At 43.1% G+C, this 21,912-nt stretch overlaps 1 protein-coding gene across 3 annotated transcripts in view; it reads left to right on the forward strand.

Annotated features, from left to right (window-relative positions):
• Positions 1-21,912, forward strand: part of il12b (interleukin 12B) — a 45,183-nt gene that overhangs the window by 15,318 nt on the left and 7,953 nt on the right. For all 3 annotated transcript variants that reach the window (XM_031898677.1, XM_031898679.1, XM_031898678.1), the window contains exons 2-6: positions 3,367-3,454; positions 5,579-5,827; positions 6,208-6,313; positions 7,392-7,570; positions 15,417-15,556. In XM_031898677.1, the coding sequence (XP_031754537.1) occupies positions 3,367-3,454; positions 5,579-5,827; positions 6,208-6,313; positions 7,392-7,570; positions 15,417-15,556 (762 nt within the window). The remainder of the gene's footprint in view (positions 1-3,366; positions 3,455-5,578; positions 5,828-6,207; positions 6,314-7,391; positions 7,571-15,416; positions 15,557-21,912) is intronic.

Below are 21,912 nucleotides of genomic sequence, written 5' to 3' on the forward strand. Positions count from 1 at the left end.
GATCAAGTACAGGTACTGTTTTATTATTACAGAGAAAAGGGAATCATTTAACCATTAAATAAACCCAATAGGGCTGTTCTGCCCCCAATAAGGGGTAATTATATCTTAGTTGGGATCAAGTACAGGTACTGTTTTATTATTACAGAGAAAAAGGGAATCATTTAAACCATTAAATAAACCCAATAGGGCTGTTCTGCCCCCAATAAGGGGTAATTATATCTTAGTTGGGATCAAGTACAGGTACTGTTTTATTATTACAGAGAAAAGGGAATCATTTAACCATTAAATAAACCCAATAGGGCTGTTCTGCCCCCAATAAGGGGTAATTATATCTTAGTTGGGATCAAGTACAGGTACTGTTTTATTATTACAGAGAAAAGGGAATCATTTAACCATTAAATAAACCCAATAGGGCTGTTCTGCCCCCAATGAGGATTATTTATATCTTAGTTGGGATCAAGTACAGGTACTGTTTTATTATTACAGAGAAAAGGGAATCATTTAACCATTAAATAAACCCAATAGGGCTGTTCTGCCCCCAATAAGGGGTAATTATATCTTAGTTGGGATCAAGTACAGGTACTGTTTTATTAATACAGAGAAAAGGAAATCAATTTTAAAAAAAATTGAGTTATTTAATTAAAATGGAGTCTATAGGAGATGGCCTTCCCGTAATTCAGAGCTTTCTGGATAATGGGTTTCCGGATAAGGAATCCCATACCTGTACCTCTTCAATAACTTTATTTCCACCATAAGCCTGTTTAAGACTATAACATTTGGCACTGTCTCCTTATTGTTGTGAAATGAGGTCAGATTCCCAGGAGGCCCAGTCTGGAACTGACGGGAACACAGGAGTTTTGGGGTCATATACGGCACCATCCTGCATACTTGCTACCCTTTCTAGTCAACCAGTTACAGAATGGGACTGTACCTGCAATGGGTGGGGTCTGGGGAGATTCAGGGATGGCTAAAGTAGATCAAAGAAAGGCTCAAAAGTCCCAGAATCTTGGCAGCTGTTTCATTCATTCTTGGCAGGCATGCCTGAATAGCCTTTGTTGTAAGGACTTCCCAGAATTAATTACAATTATGCCAATTAATTATGAAGACTTGCTTTGCACTGCAATAACAACGGTGCCCCATTGAGTCTCTATTGGAACTACCAGCTGCAGAGGAGGTCAACCCCCCCCCTTCATTTCTGGGTTTACATCCATTACTGGTTATTTACCTTCATAACCACTAGCAAATATTCCTACTCACCTACAACTTCCCAGCCTAAAAGTATGTCACCTAGGGCCAGATGTGTAAGGTTTAAAGGGGATGTAAACCTTTTTATTACACTGTTGCCCAATGGTATATTTATGGACTATGCAAGTAGAAACAGGCCCGGATTTGTGGCGAGGCCACAAAGGCCCAGGCCTAGGGTGGCACAAGCATAGGGGCGGCATGCCGCCCCGCCGCAGGCAAATTTTAACATTTTACTCCCATACGGAGCAATGGGGAACTCTCCCCACTGCTCCGTATGGGAGATTCAACTTTGGCGCTTGCGCATGCGCGTTCGCTCGGCAGGCGGGGGAAGGGGGGGTTCACGCATGCGTATTGGCGCGGCGGGGGGGATAGGGGACGCCAAATGGGGGCGGCCTCGGGGCGTCCCCACTACAAATCCGGCGCTGAGTAGAAACATTGCAATACTGGTATCATTCGGCACAGGTTTACCTATAAATAATTGGGACAACTGTGAACTGGGAACACTGTAAATGGAATGGCGGGTCACAGATTGTATGCTGTGGTGAGTCAGGCCATGACCATCTTATTACTTTGCTAAATGAGGTATTTGGCCTCCTTTGTGACCAATTCTTAACAGGGTTGTTCACCTTTAATGGCCTAAATGGAAAGCTAGATAATTAAAATGTAACAGTAAAAAAATGAAGACCAATTAAAGTTGCTTAGAATTAGAGTTCTAAAACATACTAAAAATTAATTTAAAGGTGAACAACTCCTTTGGGCATGGCTGCCCAACTGGAAGCCTTCCTGGCAGAAGTGGCCTTGGATTGTCAATCTCTGGATTCTGGCAAATGCCAGAGGGGCTGCTGTAAGATGCCATAGAAAGTCACTATTTATTGGGCTGGGGGGGCTGTTTGTGCCTCTGGGTACTGGGAATGCCAGGGGGGCTGTAAGGTGCCACAGACAGTCACTATTTATTGGGCTGGGGGGGCTGTTTGTGCCTCTGGGTACTTGGAATGCCAGGGGGGGCTGTAAGGTGCCACAGACAGTCACTATTTATTGGGCTGGGGGGGCTGTTTGTGCCTCTGGGTACTGGGAATGCCAGGGGGGCTGTAAGGTGCCATAGAAAGTCACTATTTATTGGGCTGGGGGGCTGTTTGTACCTCTGGGTACTGGGAATGCCAGGGGGGCTGTAAGATGCCATAGAAAGTCACTATTTATTGGGCTGGGGGGGCTGTTTGTGCCTCTGGGTACTGGGAATGCCAGGGGGGCTGTAAGGTGCCATAGAAAGTCACTATTTATTGGGCTGGGGGGCTGTTTGTGCCTCTGGGTACTGGGAATGCCAGGGGGGCTGTAAGGTGCCACAGACAGTCACTATTTATTGGGCTGGGGGGGGGGCTGTTTGTACCTCTGGGTACTGTGAATGCCAGGGGGGCTGTAAGATGCCATAGAAAGTCACTATTTATTGGGCTGGGGGGGGCTGTTTGGGTGTCTGTGTACTTGGAATGCCAGGACCCAGGCCCAGACTGGCTATAATCTGTGGGATCAGGCAAATGCCAGAGGGGCTGCTGTAAGATGCCATAAACAGTCACTATTTATTGGGCTGGGGGGGGGGGGGGGGGGGCTGTTAGGGCCTCTGTGTACTTAAATTGCCAGGGCCTATTTTGAATCACAAAAATATGGACCCCAGGTACTGCAGCTTCTCTTGAAATCCTCATTATTTGATGTACCATGCACTGGCTGACAAAGGCAGATGACAATATCAAATCTGCCCCATTCCCAAACTGACCAATATCCATAGTACATAGATATCAGTAGGGATAAGCGGCCACCATACGTGCACCAGTAATAATTCATTCCGATATTATTTGTATATGCGTGGCCAGCTTTACTCCCCCCACATATATACAATAAGTACTTGGAATTGACTACTTCAATAGGCTTCTTAAGGCCAATATTTGACCTGCGGCAGTCTGTGGCCAGAGACTGCAGATAAGAGCCACTGTATTTACAGACTGGGCAACCCCAATCACCCTAAGAGGGATTGTAATAGTGTCCTTCTAGTCCTATGTGTCTGAGACAATTGTATTTTTATTTAATAGAGAGTGTTTTTATTGTTTTTTTGTTCCAATTTCTTGCTGACAGATGGAATACCTGAAGTTTGGTCTCCTTCTCTTGATGGTGCGTGTGAATACCCTATATGGACTCTGGGACCTGAGTGTCTTGAAAAACAGTAAGTGGCAGCAATATAACAAGGGCAATGGGCAGTATTTAATCCCTGCCCCAATCTAAGGTCCCTATCACATTCCCATCAGCCCCTGCCCCAGTGAGCTTACAATCTAAGGTCCCTATCACATTCCCATCAGTCCCTGCCCCAGTGGAGCTTACAATCTAAGGTCCCTATCACATTCACATCAGCTCCTGCCCCAGTGGAGCTTACAATCTAAGGTCCCTATCACATTCCCATCAGTCCCTGCCCCAGTGAGCTTACAATCTAAGGTCCCTATCACATTCCCATCAGCCCCTGCCCCAGTGAGCTTACAATCTAAAGGTCCCTATCACATTCCCATCAGCCCCTGCCCCAGTGAGCTTACAATCTAAGGTCCCTATCACATTCCCATCAGTCCCTGCCCCAGTGAGCTTACAATCTAAGGTCCCTATCACATTCCCATCAGTCCCTGCCCCAGTGGAGCTTACAATCTAAGGTCCCTATCACATTCCCATCAGCCCCTGCCCCAGTGAGCTTACAATCTAAGGTCCCTATCACATTCCCATCAGTCCCTGCCCCAGTGAGCTTACAATCTAAGGTCCCTATCACATTCCCATCAGTCCTGCCCCAGTGGAGCTTACAATCTAAGGTCCCTATCACATTCCCATCAGTCCCTGCCCCAGTGAGCTTACAATCTAAGGTCCCTATCACATTACCATCAGTCCCTGCCCCAGTGGAGCTTACAATCTAAGGTCCCTATCACATTCCCATCAGTCCCTGCCCCAGTGGAGCTTACAATCTAAGGTCCCTATCACATTCCCATCAGTCCCTGCCCCAGTGGAGCTTACAATCTAAGGTCCCTATCACATTCCATCAGTCCTTGTCCCAATGGAGCTTACAATCTAAGGTCTCTATCACATTCCCATCAGTCCCTGCCCCAGTGGAGCTTACAATCTAAGGTCCCTATCACATTCCCATCAGTCCCTGCCCCAGTGAGCTTACAATCTAAGGTCCCTATCACATTCCCATCAGTCCTTGTCCCAATGGAGCTTACAATCTAAGGTCCCTATCACATTCCCATCAGTCCCTGCCCCAGTGGAGCTTACAATCTAAGGTCCCTATCACATTCCCATCAGTCCCTGCCCCAGTGAGCTTACAATCTAAGGTCCCTATCACATTCCCATCAGTCCCTGCCCCAGTGGAGCTTACAATCTAAGGTCCCTATCACATTCCCATCAGTCCTTGTCCCAGTGGAGCTTACAATCTAAGGTCCCTATCACATTCCCATCAGCCCCTGCCCCAGTGAGATTACAATCTAAGGTCCCTATCACATTCCCATCAGTCCCTGCCCCAGTGGAGCTTACAATCTAAGGTCCCTATCACATTCCCATCAGTCCCTGCCCCAGTGGAGCTTACAATCTAAGGTCCCTATCACATACCCATCAGTCCCTGCCCCAGTGGAGCTTACAATCTAAGGTCCCTATCACATTTCCATCAGTCCCTGCCCCAGTGGAGCTTACAATCTAAGGTCCCTATCACATTCCCATCAGCCCCTGCCCCAGTGAGCTTACAATCTAAGGTCCCTATCCCATTCCCATCAGTCCCTGTCCCAGTGGAGCTTACAATCTAAGGTCCCTATCACATTTCCATCAGCCCCTGCTCCAGTGAACCTTACAATCTTATAACATTCCTGTCTATGGATGAAGCCATCTGTGGGAACCCTTGGAATTACACCATGTTCAAGGTGGTGGTAGCACCTAGATACTACAGCATCAATAGGGACCCTTGCTCGTGATTTGAAGAAGAGGCAGGACTGATGCAATGGTGCTTCCTGTAACTAAACAGATGTATTGGGAAGCAAGCGCCTTTAATGAATGGCATCAATAAGTACAACATTTGTGCCCATTTTAGTGTGACTGCACTTGTGGCTGTGTTCATAAATGATGCCTCTTAACCCTATAAAGATGTGAAAGCCTTTGGGTCAAAATGTGAAGCTGACAGCTCAGTAGATTGGATGGTAAGCTCCTCTGGTGCAGGGAATTCTGTGAGACTATACACAACTTGAGGGCAGCATAGGGGGTTTATTGTTTTAGCTCAATGTGAAGCATCGTCCCTGCCTCATCACTACTATTGTATCCCTACTCACAGCCTATGTCGTTGATATCTCAGAGAGTGGAGAAGGGGAGAATGTTATATTTGAATGCCCAGTCGTGGAAGAGACGAAAGTCTATTGGTTAATAAAAGGTAACCAAAGACCTGGCAGAATTCTAAGGACCCATGTGATGGAGGACATTGACGCTGGGAATTTCACATGCCACCGTCTAACTGGGGAGCTGATTGATTATAAAGTGGTGCTGCTGAATACTTTATCCCATTTGAACCAGAGACTCCTGCCAGGTATGCATGTGTCCATTCTCTGCCTGATATGTATACATTCGCCTGGGACTTCTACTTCTAACTTTCATGTTATTTTTGTACAGTTATTCCTCTTCTGCCTTTTTCCAGCTTCCAAAAAGAGGTGATTTTTCAGTCTTTTATTTTATCCACTGTCTGTTTGCTAGGATAAACCGCACCCTAGCAACCACACAGCAAACCGGAAAGTTGCTGAACAAAAACCTAAATAATTTAAAAAAACCACAACAAAAATTATAGACCTACTGTAAATTGTCTTGGTAAATCAGTCTATATCGCACTGAAAGTTACTATTAAGGTTACTACCCCTTTCAATAATCTGAGATTACCAGGAAGCTGCCATGACAGAACATTTCTCCTTACAGGGAAGCAGCCAATTCAATGCGAGGCACAGAACTACAGTGGCCACTTTAAATGCACTTGGAAAAGAATAAAGAAACACGTACAGTATATTTTTGAAGCCCAAAGAGGGTAAGTCGAAATACAAACTAAAATGTAAATCCCCTTTCTGTTGTTTCAATACAAGCTTATGCCCAGATGAGTTTGTTTAGATTTTGCAGAACAATTTCCCAATTCCCTTCATACTCGCATATAATTTCAAGGGTTAATGCACTTTGAAAGATGTTGTCCAGCATTCCACCTGTGTACCAGGGCCAGCAGGGTCGGAAAACTCCCGGTGGGCCCCAGCCCTAGTGGGCCCCAGCGGGCCAGACCGACCCTTGCTGGCGCTCCCTCTGCCCGACCGTTCCTCCTCTGACGCGTTGAATTTACACGCGCTCAGGAGAGGACGTTGGGGTGGGTTAGGAGACCCCCGGTGGGCCGACCCTGGGGCCAGAACTAGGGGTAGGCAGAAGAGGCCCATGCCTAGGGCGCAGCGGTGGGGGAGCATTAGGCAGGTACCCCCAATGTTTGCCTACCCCTAGTTCTGGGTATGGGTGGTCTTCCAATGCCATAATTTTTTGCAATGATGAGCAGGGGCTATGGTTTTCATCACCCCAATTCCTAACTCGCCACTTCCCAACTATCCTGTCCCAGGGCTATTGGTGGCTTGCTTTGGGCACTCTCCAATTCTGGCCCGCACTGCTGTGTTGAGTAATCACAGGCCCCATACTACTAAATTAGCAATGCCCTCCTCCCAGGGGGGCCCAATTATTATCCCACTAGTCACCTGGGCCCCTTGGGTGGTGGGTCCTGCCACCAAATGGCAAGAAATTTTCCATGCGCCCATTGACATGCCCCTGAACAGCACAAACATGTTACTTTAAACCCGCCCAGAATCCACCTACTTTCTTACAATTTCCATGCACTTCATGGCGTGCAAACATCTTTATGTCCCTCCTCTGCTATAGGGGCCCCTGACTGGATTACCCCTGTGCCCCCTGATGGCAGTCCTGTTCAAGTGATTGCCACAGGAGCTATTATGTAATGTTACATAACAGCAGTGACCAATGTATTGTTGGCAGACTGGACCCTCCATGAAGGAATTGGAGCGAGGGTAGACTGCTTCTTTAACCTGTATCCTATCAACATCCTATCCTTATGCTTTCAGCAATTACACAATTACCTGTGAAAAGCCGTCTGAGAACAACAGGAAGTATGAGGTGAATTGCCATGACAATGAATCCTGCCAATATGGGGAAGAAAGTCACAACATTAACATTCTCCTGCACATATTGGACGAAAAACGATATGAAAATCACAGCTTGACCTTTATGCTGAGAGATATCAGTAAGTGCATTGGGTCACTGCCGCAACATTTTAGTATAACATGGCAACATCATACTGGAGAGCTGATGAAGTCTGTTACACCAGCAACGTCGATTCAGCAAATTATTAAAATATTAATCAAGTCTTAAGGCTTTTACATTCTACTGATTTTGAAAGTTTATTGATGGTAAAACAATCCACGAAAGTTTTGCTGCAGCAATCAGAATGCAAACATGTATAGGTATATGTATCATGCTGTGTAAAAAGTGGAGAGAAGCATTAGTGGTGATGTTGCTCAGGGCAACGAATAAGCAATTAGATTTCAACAGCTAGAAAACCAAATCAAAGCATCTGATTGGCTGCTATGAGCAACATCACTGGGGATGTTTTACTCCACTTTTTACACAGCATGATAAATATACCCTTAATGTGTCATATCAGAGATACCCTCTTACTGTATTTGCTGAAATAGTGACAGAGGAAGGGGATTTATGTGGTACAATAACGTAGGGTAGGGGTGAAATACAGGGGCAAAGTGAGGGCAGGAGGAAGCAATAGAGGAGTTTATAAAGAGTTACTGCCTGCTCTACTTTAATATCAAGTACATAAATAGGGATTGTTAGATACACCATTGAGTATGGTGATTGGTAGAGTATTGGTAGAATATAGGAACGTATAGAGTATTGGTAGAGTGTAGGGATTGGTAGAATATTGGTAGGATAAAGGCATTGGTAGAGTATTGGTAGAGTATAGGGATTGGTAGAGTATAGGGATTGGTAGAGTATTGGTAGAGTATAGGGATTGGTAGAGTATAGGGATTGGTAGAGTATTGGTAGAGTATAGGGATTCGTAGAGTATAGGGATTGGTAGAGCATTGGTAGAGTATAGGGATTCGTAGAATATTGGTAGGATAAAGGCATTGGTAGAGTATTGGTAGAGTATAGGGATTGGTAGAGTATTGGTAGAGTATAGGGATTGGTAGAGTATTGGTAGAGTATAGGGATTGGTAGAGTAAAGGGATTGGTAGAGTATTGGTAGAGTATAGGGATTGGTAGAGTATAGGGATTGGTAGAGTATAGGGATTGGTAGAGTATAGGGATTGGTAGAGTATAGGGATTGGTAGAGTATAGGGATTGGTAGAGTATAGGGATTGGTAGAGTATAGGGATTGGTAGAGTATAGGGATTGGTAGAGTATTGGTAGAGTATAGGGATTGGTAGAGTATTGGTAGAGTATAGGGATTTGGTAGAGTATAGGGATTGGTAGAGTATTGGTAGAGTATAGGGATTGGTAGAGTATTGGTAGAGTATAGGGATTGGTAGAGTATAGGGATTGGTAGAGTATAGGGATTGGTAGAGTATAGGGATTGGTAGAGTATAGGGATTGGTAGAGTATTGGTAGAGTATAGGGATTGGTAGAGTATTGGTAGAGTATAGGGATTGGTAGAGTATAGGGATTGGTAGAGTATAGGGATTGGTAGAGTATAGGGATTGGTAGAGTATAGGGATTGGTAGAGTATAGGGATTGGTAGAGTATAGGGATTGGTAGAGTATAGGGATTGGTAGAGTATAGGGATTGGTAGAGTATAGGGATTGGTAGAGTATAGGGATTGGTAGAGTATAGGGATTGGTAGAGTATAGGGATTGGTAGAGTATAGGGATTGGTAGAGTATAAGGATTGGTAGAGTATTGGTAGAGTATAGGGATTGGTAGAGTATAGGGATTGGTAGAGTATAGGGATTGGTAGAGTATAGGGATTGGTAGAGTATTGGTAGAGTATAGGGATTGGTAGAGTATAGGGATTGGTAGAGTATAGGGATTGGTAGAGTATAGGGATTGGTAGAGTATAGGGATTGGTAGAGTATAGGGATTGGTAGAGTATAGGGATTGGTAGAGTATAGGGATTGGTAGAGTATAGGTAGAGTATAGGGATTGGTAGAGTATAGGGATTGGTAGAGTATAGGGATTGGTAGAGTATAGGGATTGGTAGAGTATAGGGATTGGTAGAGTATAGGATTGGTAGAGTATAGGGATTGGTAGAGTATAGGGATTGGAGAGTATAGGGATTGGTAGAGTATAGGGATTGGTAGAGTATAGGGATTGGTAGAGTATAGGGATTGGTAGAGTATAGGGATTGGTAGAGTATAGGGATTGGTAGAGTATAGGGATTGGTAGAGTATAGGGATTGGTAGAGTATAGGGATTGGTAGAGTATAGGGATTGGTAGAGTATAGGGATTGGTAGAGTATAGGGATTGGTAGAGTATAGGGATTGGTAGAGTATAGGGATTGGTAGAGTATAGGGATTGGTAGAGTATAGGGATTGGTAGAGTATAGGGATTGGTAGAGTATAGGGATTGGTAGAGTATAGGGATTGGTAGAGTATAGGGATTGGTAGAGTATAGGGATTGGTAGAGTATAGGGATTGGTAGAGTATAGGGATTGGTAGAGTATACGGGATTGTAGAGTAAGGGATGGTAGAGTATAGGGATTGGTAGAGTATAGGGATTGGTAGAGTATAGGGATTGGTAGAGTATAGGGATTGGTAGAGTATAGGGATTGGTAGAGTATAGGGATTGGTAGAGTATAGGGATTGGTAGAGTATAGGGATTGGTAGAGTATAGGGATTGGTAGAGTATAGGGATTGGTAGAGTATAGGGATTGGTAGAGTATAGGGATTGGTAGAGTATAGGGATTGGTAGAGTATAGGGATTGGTAGAGTATAGGGATTGGTAGAGTATAGGGATTGGTAGAGTATAGGGATTGGTAGAGTATAGGGATTGGGTAGAGTAATTGGTAGAGTATGGGTTGGTAGAGTATAGGGATTGGTAGAGTATAGGGATTGGTAGAGTATAGGGATTGGTAGAGTATAGGGATTGGTAGAGTATAGGGATTGGTAGAGTATAGGGATTGGTAGAGTATAGGGATTGGTAGAGTATAGGGATTGGTAGAGTATGGGATTGGTAGAGTAAAGGGATGGTGAAGGGATTGGTAGAGTATAGGGATTGGTAGAGTATAGGGATTGGTAGAGTATAGGGATTGGTAGAGTATAGGGATTGGTAGAGTATTGGTAGAGTATAGGGATTGGTAGAGTATAGGGATTGGTAGAGTATAGGGATTGGTAGAGTATTGGTAGAGTATAGGGATTGGTAGAGTATAGGGATTGGTAGAGTATAGGGATTGGTAGAGTATTGGTAGAGTATAGGGATTGGTAGAGTATAGGGATTGGTAGAGTATTGGTAGAGTATAGGGATTGGTAGAGTATAGGGATTGGTAGAGTATTGGTAGAGTATAGGGATTGGTAGAGTATAGGGATTGGTAGAGTATAGGGATTGGTAGAGTATTGGTAGAGTATAGGGATTGGTAGAGTATAGGGATTGGTAGAGTATAGGGATTGGTAGAGTATAGGGATTGGTAGAGTATAGGGATTGGTAGAGTATAGGGATTGGTAGAGTATAGGGATTGGTAGAGTATAGGGATTGGTAGAGTATAGGGATTGGTAGAGTATAGGGATTGGTAGAGTATTGGTAGAGTATAGGGATTGGTAGAGTATAGGGATTGGTAGAGTATTGGTAGAGTATAGGGATTGGTAGAGTATAGGGATTGGTAGAGTATTGGTAGAGTATAGGGATTGGTAGAGTATAGGGATTGGTAGAGTATTGGTAGAGTATAGGGATTGGTAGAGTATTGGTAGAGTAATTGGTAGAGTATAGGGATGGTAGAGTATAGGTAGAGTATAGGGATTGGTAGAGTATAGGGATTGGTAGAGTATAGGGATTGGTAGAGTATAGGGATTGGTAGAGTATAGGGATTGGTAGAGTATAGGGATTGGTAGAGTATAGGGATTGGTAGAGTATAGGGATTGGTAGAGTATAGGGATTGGTAGAGTATAGGGATTGGTAGAGTATAGGGATTGGTAGAGTATAGGGATTGGTAGAGTATAGGGATTGGTAGAGTAAGGGATTGGTAGAGTATAGGGATTGGTAGAGTATAGGGATTGGTAGAGTATAGGGATTGGTAGAGTATAGGGATTGGTAGAGTATAGGGATTGGTAGAGTATAGGGATTGGTAGAGTATAGGGATTGGTAGAGTATAGGGATTGGTAGAGTATAGGGATTGGTAGAGTATAGGGATTGGTAGAGTATAGGGATTGGTAGAGTATAGGGATTGGTAGAGTATAGGGATTGGTAGAGTATAGGGATTGGTAGAGTATAGGGATTGGTAGAGTATAGGGATTGGTAGAGTATTGGTAGAGTATAGGGATTGGTAGAGTATAGGTAGAGTATAGGGATTGGTAGAGTATAGGGATTGGTAGAGTATAGGGATTGGTAGAGTATAGGGATTGGTAGAGTATAGGGATTGGTAGAGTATAGGGATTGGTAGAGTATAGGGATTGGTAGAGTATAGGGATTGGTAGAGTATAGGGATTGGTAGAGTATAGGGATTGGTAGAGTATAGGGATTGGTAGAGTATAGGGATTGGTAGAGTATTGGTAGAGTATAGGGATTGTAGAGTATAGGGATTGGTAGAGTATAGGGATTGGTAGAGTATAGGGATTGGTAGAGTATAGGGATTGGTAGAGTATAGGGATTGGTAGAGTATAGGGATTGGTAGAGTATTGGTAGAGTATAGGGATTGGTAGAGTATAGGGATTGGTAGAGTATTGGTAGAGTATAGGGATTGGTAGAGTATTGGTAGAGTATAGGGATTGGTAGAGTATTGGTAGAGTATAGGGATTGGTAGAGTATTGGTAGAGTATAGGGATTGGTAGAGTATTGGTAGAGTATAGGGATTGGTAGAGTATTGGTAGAGTATAGGGATTGGTAGAGTATAGGGATTGGTAGAGTATAGGGATTGGTAGAGTATAGGGATTGGTAGAGTATAGGGATTGGTAGAGTATAGGGATTGGTAGAGTATAGGGATTGGTAGAGTATTGGTAGAGTATAGGGATTGGTAGAGTATAGGGATTGGTAGAGTATTGGTAGAGTATAGGGATTGGTAGAGTATTGGTAGAGTATAGGAATTGGTAGAGTATTGGTAGAGTATAGGGATTGGTAGAGTGTAGGGATTGGTAGAGTATTGGTAGAGTATAGGGATTGGTAGAGTATTGGTAGAGTATAGGGATTGGTAGAGTGTAGGGATTGGTAGAGTATTGGTAGAGTATAGGGATTGGTAGAGTATAGGGATTGGTAGAGTATTGGTAGAGTATAGGGATTGGTAGGGTATAGGGATTGGTAGAGTATTGGTAGAGTATAGGGATTGGTAGAGTATAGGGATTGGTAGAGTATTGGTAGAGTATAGGGATTGGTAGAGTATTGGTAGAGTATAGGGATTGGTAGAGTATTGGTAGAGTATAGGGATTGGTAGAGTATAGGGATTGGTAGAGTATAGGGATTTGTAGAGTATAGGGATTGGTAGAGTATTGGTAGAGTATAGGGATTGGTAGAGTATTGGTAGAGTATAGGGATTGGTAGAGTATTGGTAGAGTATAGGGATTGGTAGAGTATTGGTAGAGTATAGGGATTGGTAGAGTATAGGGATTGGTAGAGTATAGGGATTGGTAGAGTATTGGTAGAGTATAGGGATTGGTAGAGTATAGGGATTGGTAGAGTATTGGTAGAGTATAGGGATTGGTAGAGTATTGGTAGAGTATAGGGATTGGTAGAGTATAGGGATTGGTAGAGTATTGGTAGAGTATAGGGATTTGGTAGAGTATTGGTAGAGTATAGGGATTGGTAGAGTATTGGTAGAGTATAGGGATTGGTAGAGTATAGGGATTGGTAGAGTATAGGGATTGGTAGAGTATTGGTAGAGTATAGGGATTGGTAGAGTATTGGTAGAGTATAGGGATTGGTAGAGTATAGGGATTGGTAGAGTATTGGTAGAGTATAGGGATTGGTAGAGTATTGGTAGAGTATAGGGATTTGTAGAGTATAGGGATTGGTAGAGTATTGGTAGAGTATAGGGATTGGTAGAGTATTGGTAGAGTATAGGGATTTGTAGAGTATAGGGATTGGTAGAGTATTGGTAGAGTATAGGGATTTGTAGAGTATAGGGATTGGTAGAGTATTGGTAGAGTATAGGGATTGGTAGAGTATTGGTAGAGTATAGGGATTGGCAGAGTATTGGTAGAGTATAGGGATTGGCAGAGTATTGGTAGAGTATAGGGATTGGCAGAGTATTGGTAGAGTATAGGATGGCAGAGTATTGGGTAGAGTATAGGGATTGGTAGAGTATAGGGATTGGTAGAGTATAGGGATTGGTAGAGTATTGGTAAGTATAGGGATTGGTAGAGTATTGGTAGAGTATAGGGATTGGTAGAGTATTGGTAGAGTATAGGGATTTGTAGAGTATAGGGATTGGTAGAGTATTGGTAGAGTATAGGGATTTGTAGAGTATAGGGATTGGTAGAGTATTGGTAGAGTATAGGGATTGGTAGAGTATTGGTAGAGTATAGGGATTGGCAGAGTATTGGTAGAGTATAGGGATTGGCAGAGTATTGGTAGAGTATAGGGATTTGTAGAGTATAGGGATTGGTAGAGTATTGGTAGAGTATAGGGATTTGTAGAGTATAGGATTGGTAGAGTATTGGTAGAGTATAGGGATTTGTAGAGTATAGGGATTGGTAGAGTATTGGTAGAGTATAGGGATGGTAGAGTATTGGTAGAGTATAGGGATTGGTAGAGTATTGGTAGAGTATAGGGATTGGCAGAGTATTGGTAGAGTATAGGGATTTGTAGAGTATAGGGATTGGTAGAGTATTGGTAGAGTATAGGGATTTGTAGAGTATAGGGATTGGTAGAGTATTGGTAGAGTATAGGGATTTGTAGAGTATAGGGATTGGTAGAGTATTGGTAGAGTATAGGGATTGGTAGAGTATTGGTAGAGTATAGGGATTGGCAGAGTATTGGTAGAGTATAGGGATTGGCAGAGTATTGGTAGAGTATAGGGATTTGTAGAGTATAGGGATTGGTAGAGTATTGGTAGAGTATAGGGATTTGTAGAGTATAGGGATTGGTAGAGTATTGGTAGAGTATAGGGATTTGTAGAGTATAGGGATTGGTAGAGTATTGGTAGAGTATAGGGATTGGTAGAGTATTGGTAGAGTATAGGGATTGGCAGAGTATTGGTAGAGTATAGGGATTGGCAGAGTATTGGTAGAGTATAGGGATTGGCAGAGTATTGGTAGAGTATAGGATGAGATTGGTAGAGTATAGGGATTGGTAGAGTATTGGTAGAGTATAGGGATTTGTAGAGTATAGGGATTGGTAGAGTATTGGTAGAGTATAGGGATTGGTAGAGTATTGGTAGAGTATAGGGATTGGTAGAGTATTGGTAGAGTATAGGGATTTGTAGAGTATAGGGATTGGTAGAGTATTGGTAGAGTATAGGGATTTGTAGAGTATAGGGATTGGTAGAGTATTGGTAGAGTATAGGGATTGGTAGAGTATTGGTAGAGTATAGGGATTGGCAGAGTATTGGTAGAGTATAGGGATTGGCAGAGTATTGGTAGAGTATAGGGATTGGCAGAGTATTGGTAGGGTATAGGGGTTGGTAGAGTTTTAGTATATATATATATATATCTTTATTTATTTATTTTTGTTTGCGGAGAATTAATTATAAAGGGTTTTCTAGCAACACAAAATAACACAACATTTTGAGAAATAGGAATTTTTACCTAATTAAAAGTTTAAATTCCTTAAAGGAATGGGGTGAAACTAAAATACAAGCGGTTTGCTCCTCTCTGCTATTTAGGCAGAAAACATATTTTTTTCTGAAACGCAAATTTTAAGCGTACCTTTAATTAAAGACACACGCTCCCTTTCCTGATAGCTGTCAATTGATCCATACGTTCTTATTTCCCTCCCTAGCCAAGCCTGACCCACCGGCTGAACTCAAGATCTCCAGTACTTCCCTGACGTGGAGTTACCCAAAGACCTGGTGCAATGTGCACTCGTTTTTCCCTCTTATATTCAACGTCAACATAACAAAGGGAAACAAAAGTCCTGAGGTAAGAACAAAACATGAGAGAGCTGACATTTAAATAAACAACCGTAACTCCCCACCCACTCACAAAAACATCAATTACTAAATCCGGAATATTTCTTTGTGTTACCTGCTTTGTTCTTCCTAATACACTACTTTCACTTTCTCCTTCCCTGAGAATAAAAAAAGGCAGTGGGTAACTAGCAGTGGTAACTAGCAATACATCAGGCACTTTGGGAAACTGGTCAAAAAGATAGATATCAATATGTGCATTGACACAACCAAGAAGGCCTCAATTTTGGTATCCAAGAAACAGTTTAACAGAAAAAAGATATCTCTTAACATGTATAACTCAGCCTGCAGCCTTGTGCCTTTATATGGGCACAGAACCCCTCAGTGACTGCTAATATCCTTATCATTTACAGTAGGGGGTACATTATCCCTTATAATACATGAGTGATACTCAGAGTTCCCTGTATAACTCAGCCTGCAGCCTTGTGCCTTTATATGGGCACAGAACCCCTCAGTGACTGCTAATATCCTTATCATTTACAGTAGGGGGTACATTATCCCTTATAATACATGAGTGATACTCAGAGTTCCCTGTATAACTCAGACTGCAGCCTTGTGCCTTTATATGGGCACAGAACCCCTCAGTGACTGCTAATATCCTTATCATTTACAGCAGGGGGTACATTATCCCTTATATGACAGCACATGTGTGTTGCAGAAAGTCACATTTCTTCTTACACTCTTCTTCCTTGTTAAGAAAGTACCAGTTTGCAACATAGAGGAGAAATAAATAAAAGATGATTTGGCGTGTTGCAATTCAGTCACACTGTCTGCCCACAGCATTCCTCTACTGTACAAATTCATAACTAGGAGGAAATTCCATAGTGCGAGATGTCTGCATCAGCACTGCAGCTGTTTGGCACTCCAGCAATTTCCTAGCATCCCCAGCTAGATAATTCCACATAATTCCATACATGCATGCACAGGCATACCACCCAACATTAACGAGAGGTAGCAAGAGGTTCCTGTGGATACAGGGAAGTGATTAACCCCTGCACCACTGAGCAGAGTAGCAAAAAGAGGGACCTGGCATGAAAAGCCATTTTCCTACAGATGGGGAATGTTCTTGGGAGACACATCAATGGCACCCAAGCTCATTTAATTCAGTCACTTAAGTGAATCACATGTTCTTGAGACAATTAGGATTACTCTATAAAACCTGGTCCCATTTGCACTACTAATTTAAACTTCTGCCTCCAATTTCTTACCTGTTGTTAGAGCTCTGTTTCTCCCTATGCTGCTCTCTTTCCCATGGCCAGTCCGTGGGTGCAATCTGGCCCTGACTGAGAGGCCAGAGGCTTTACACATTGCCTTGATTTCTTCGGGAAATGATGGAACTTTGGTTTTTAAGGGAAATGTTTTGTCTGCCGAGTTGCCTTATGCTTTGCCCTACTATGCTGCCCACAGAGATAAAGTCAATGGAATATTCCCTATTGGGAGAACCATGACTGTTACATGACCAAGGAGAAAAGAGCAGCCCAGCAGCAGGAAACATAAACATATAAAGTAATGAGAGTGGAGAATAGATGCAGCTATTACAGGGGAGGATGAAATAGCTGACGGGGATCTGGTTTTACCCTAGTTGAACCAGACCTTGAATTTATGGGCATATTGTACTTATGATGTCTTTGTTACCCCAGAAATGTCACAGGCCCCAGGAATCTCCCCAGAACCCCATTCTCCACACAGCTGGGGATTCACAGATTGCCTATGCATAAGTTAGTAAGAACTACCAGCAATTACAGTTCTCTGGAATGCAGCACTGCCAAACGATAATTAGTTATGTATCCAGAGTCGGAACCAGCTGTGACTGTAATGCTGTTTGCCACAGGGAAAGTCTTGCAGTGCAGCAACAAGACTTTCAGGTTAACATTGATATAAAATAAATCACTGATCCACTTAGCTGATTGCTTAATTACATGTCAGCAGAGCAATGAATAGGAATGTGCCACTGTTGGTATGTGTATGTGTCCCATTATAAGTGCCATGGTTAATAATAAGGCAAAGCGTTATTATCCTATTTATATAGTGATTATAGTAACATAGTAAATTAGGTTGAAAAAACGACAAGGACTCCAAGGTCCTTCTCCATTATGGATTTGCCTAGTGCAGTCCCATTAAGGGTATACGGGGCTTGCATATTTTTACATCCCAGGTGCATGACCTTACATTTATCCACATTAAATCTCATCTGCCACTTAGCTGCCCAGATTGCCAGTTGGTCAAGATCCTGCTGCAGGGATGTCACATCCTGGATAGAATTGACTGGTCTGCAGAGTTTTGTGTCATCTGCAAACACTGATACATTACTCATAATACCCTCCCCTAAGAAGAACAAGTTAAACAAAAGTGGACCCAGTACAGAACCCTGAGGGACCCCACTGAGAACCTTATTCCAAGTAGAGAATGTACCATTAACAACCACCCTCTGTACCCGATCCTGTAGCCAGTTTTCTATCCATGTGCAAACGGCTTCACTAAGACCAATAGACCTTAGCTTAGAAAGCAGTCGTTTGTGGGGAACGGTATCAAATGCTTTGGCAAAATCCAAATAGATGATATCTACTGCATCCCCACTGTCCAGCTTCTTACTTACCTCATCATAAAAAGCAATTAAATTGGTCTGACATGACCTGTCCTTCATAAAGCCATGCTGATTACTGCTCATAAAGGCATTCTCCACTACATAATTTTGTATGTGATCCCTTAACAAGCCTTCAAATAACTTGCCCATCATGGATGTCAAACTTACAGGCCTATAATTGCCAGGCTGAGATCTTACTCCCTTTTTAAATATGGGAATGACATTCGCCTTCTTCCAATCCCTAGGTACCATACCTGATGAAAGAGAGTCTGAGAAACAGCCCATTGTAAAACTGAAGGTAGCTCTCTCAGTACCCAAGGGTGTATTACAGTGATCCCCAACCAGTGGCTCAGGGCAACATGTTGCTCCCCAACCCTTTGGGTGTTGCTCTCAGTGCCCCCAAACCAGGGAGTTATTTTTGAATTCCTGACTTGGGGGCAAGATTTGGTTGAATAAAAACAAGATTTCCTACCAAATAAAGCCCCTGTAAGCTGATAGGGTGCATAGAGGCTGCCTAATAGCCAATCACAGCCCTTATTTGGCTCCTCCATGAACTTTCATGGTGCTTGTTTTTACTTTTAACTGTGACTCACGAATAAGAAAGGTTGGGGACCCCTGGTGTATTTCATCTGGCCCTGGTGCCTTGTTCACATTAATGAGCCAACAGTGCGGCTATTGGTTGGGACTTGGAAAAGAACTGGTTAAGCACATCTGCCTTTTCTGTATCCGCTGTAACCATATTGTTACAATAACTCAATGGGGCCACACTTTCAAGCTGCACCTTTTTACTGTTAATATACTTTTTGGGGTTAGTCTTGGCCTCGGCCGCGATGCGCTCCTCATTTTCTATCTTTGCCTTCCGGATTGCTGTTTTACAACACTTGTTATAGTGTTTATAATCATTAAACGCAGCTACTGTCCCCTCTGACTTATATTTCTTAAAAGCTTTCCTTTTTCTCCCTATTAACTTCTTTACCTCAGAGTTAAGCCACATAGGGTGATTCTTAACACTTCTACATTTACTTCTTAATGGGAATTGATAACAGTAATGATTTAATATAATCTTAAATGACAACCATTTCTGCTCTGTGTTTTTATCAGAAAACATAATGCCCCAAACTATGCCCTGAAGCGCTGCCCTTAAGGAGCTAAAATTTGCTTTTCTAAAATTCAGTGTCTTTGTTTCCCAGTGTAAATTTGTTTCCTGCACCAAACATCAAATGAAATAACATTATGGTCACTATTACCCAGGGGTTCAACCACTTGCACATTTGCTATACGTTCTGGGTCATTAGAGATCACTAGATCCAGTATAGCAGGTTCCTGGTTGGCTCCTCAACAACCTGTGACATAAAGTTGTCATGCAGCAAGTTTATAAACTTGTTCCCATTTACTGTCCTGGCAGTACTATTGCCCCAGTCAATATCAGGGTAATTAAAATCCCCCATTATTATCACTTGCCCCAACGTAGCAGCCATGAATTTGGTGGACAATATCAGTCGCTGCCCCAGAGGAAGCTTACAATCCAAGGTCTAATAGTGTCCGGGCTGGAATAATACCTAGGACCCCAGGCAGCAATGCTAAAAGCTTGGGAGCAGAAGACTTTCATAAAATATGGCAATGTACAATTTGAAGAGACTGAATCCACAAACTTACATTATGTCACCTCGTTATTATACAACTAGGAAAAGCACAAATGGAAAATATCCCCCAGCAGGTGGCGCTCAAACAACAGTATTGGAAAATAAAAATCACGTAACCCTTTCACTGCCACATGTTTTGGTGCTTCTGTAACTTTTACAGGTATGGGATCCCGTTATCCAGAAAGCTCTGAATTACGTAAACCCGTCTCCCATAGACTCCATTTTAATCAAATAATTTTAAAACTGATTTCCTTTTTCTTTGTAATAATAAAACAGTACCTGTACTTGATCCCAACAAAGATATAATTACCCCTTATTGGGGCAGAACAGCCCTATTGGGTTTATTTAATGGTTAAATGATTCCCTTTTCTCTGTAATAATAAAACAGTACCTGTACTTGATCCCAACTAAGATATAATTACCCCTTATTGGGGGCAGAACAGCCCTATTGGGTTTATTTCATGGTTAAATGATTCCCTTTTCTCTGTAATAATAAAACAGTACCTGTACTTGATCCCAACTAAGATATAATTACCCCTCATTGGAGGCAAAACAAGCCTATTGTTTATTGTTTATTCAATATTTAAATGATTTTTAGCAGACTTAAGTTATGGAGATCCAAATTACGGAAAGACCCCTTATACAGAAAACCCCAGGTCCCGAGCATTCTGGATAACAGGTCCCATACTTGTACTTGATCCCAACTAAGATATAATTACCCCTTATTGAAGGCAAAACAATCCTATTGGGTTTATTCAATGTTTAAATGATTTTTTGCAGACTTAAGGTACGAGATCCAAATTACAGAAAGACCCCTTATTCGGAAAATGCCAGCTCCCGAGCATTCTGGATAACAGGTCTCATACCTGTACTCCAAACTACCAACCGGCAAAGCTTTCCTAAACTTAGCAGTTTTAATGTCATTTTTGAAAATCACCTAAAAATGTTGAAATTTGCCTCATTTAAACAAACAATTTCTTACATACAAACGCACATCAACCCAAATATGATTGGCAGAGAGCCAATATGCATAGGTATGTGATATGTACCAACCCCATATGAAACTGCATTTGGATTTTTCTCTCCTGCCAAATCAGTTTCTGCAAAAAGGGAACGTGGGCAACAGGGATATATTTTCGGGTACCAAGGTCCCTTTTTAGGCAGCATAGGGATTCCCCTGTACTAAGCACAATTCAGTAGGAACAGCCCCCTAAGTTTGCTCATAGCCTGTACAGAGAGATACCATAAAACTATGGCACATAGGGATTCCCTTCCCCTGTACTAAGCACAATTCAGCAGGAACAGCCTCCTAAGTTTGCTCATAGCCTGTACAGAGGGATACCATAAAACTATGGCAGCATAGGGATTCCCCTGTACTAAGCACAATTCAGCAGGAACCGCCCACTAGTGCTCACCTGACCGTGTGTGCTGCTGGGTGCTGATCGCAGGTTGTGTGGTGCTCGTTGAGCTCAATCATGAGCAATTGTAGCCCTGGAGGGTGTGGTGCGCCCAGGGATGCTGATCCAGGAAAGCCCCAGGCCTCATCTGAGTCACCTAGGCCTCGGGGTGCTTCTGCAGAAGGAGGAGTTTCTGAGGGGCCCCAAGCGGAGTCCCCAGTGCAAGTTGCGGGGTTTAACCCTGATATGCTGCCGCATGAACCGGGATTCCAGGAAAATCTGGCCAAGGGAATTCAGAAGTTTAAGGAGAAAAGGGCTGAGCTTGCGGCTCTGAAATCTCTAATAAAGACCAAGAGGTACGAGTGCGCTAAGGCCTACAGCCTGGCCCGGCCCCGCAAGAAGGTAGAGATTGCTGCCCTGTGCGACAAACAGCGCACTCTGGAGCGGGAGCTGGACTTCCTTGGCAAGGGAATCGGTGCGGTAAAAGAATCGTTTGATAATGCCGAGCGGTTCCGGGAGATGGAGCAGAGGCGCCAGGAGGAAAAATACAGGGCATCGCTGAGAAGCAGAGCCATTACTGAGGTGTCCAGCGATGAGGAGCCTGAAAGCTCTGGGGCCCTCCAGCCAAACCAGCCAGTTCCAAAGAGCCCTGGGACCCCCACTGGCACTCCTACTGGTACCCCCA

The sequence above is a fragment of the Xenopus tropicalis genome, chromosome 3 (genome assembly GCF_000004195.4).
Source record: "Xenopus tropicalis strain Nigerian chromosome 3, UCB_Xtro_10.0, whole genome shotgun sequence".
NCBI classification, from domain to species: Eukaryota; Metazoa; Chordata; class Amphibia; order Anura; family Pipidae; genus Xenopus; species Xenopus tropicalis.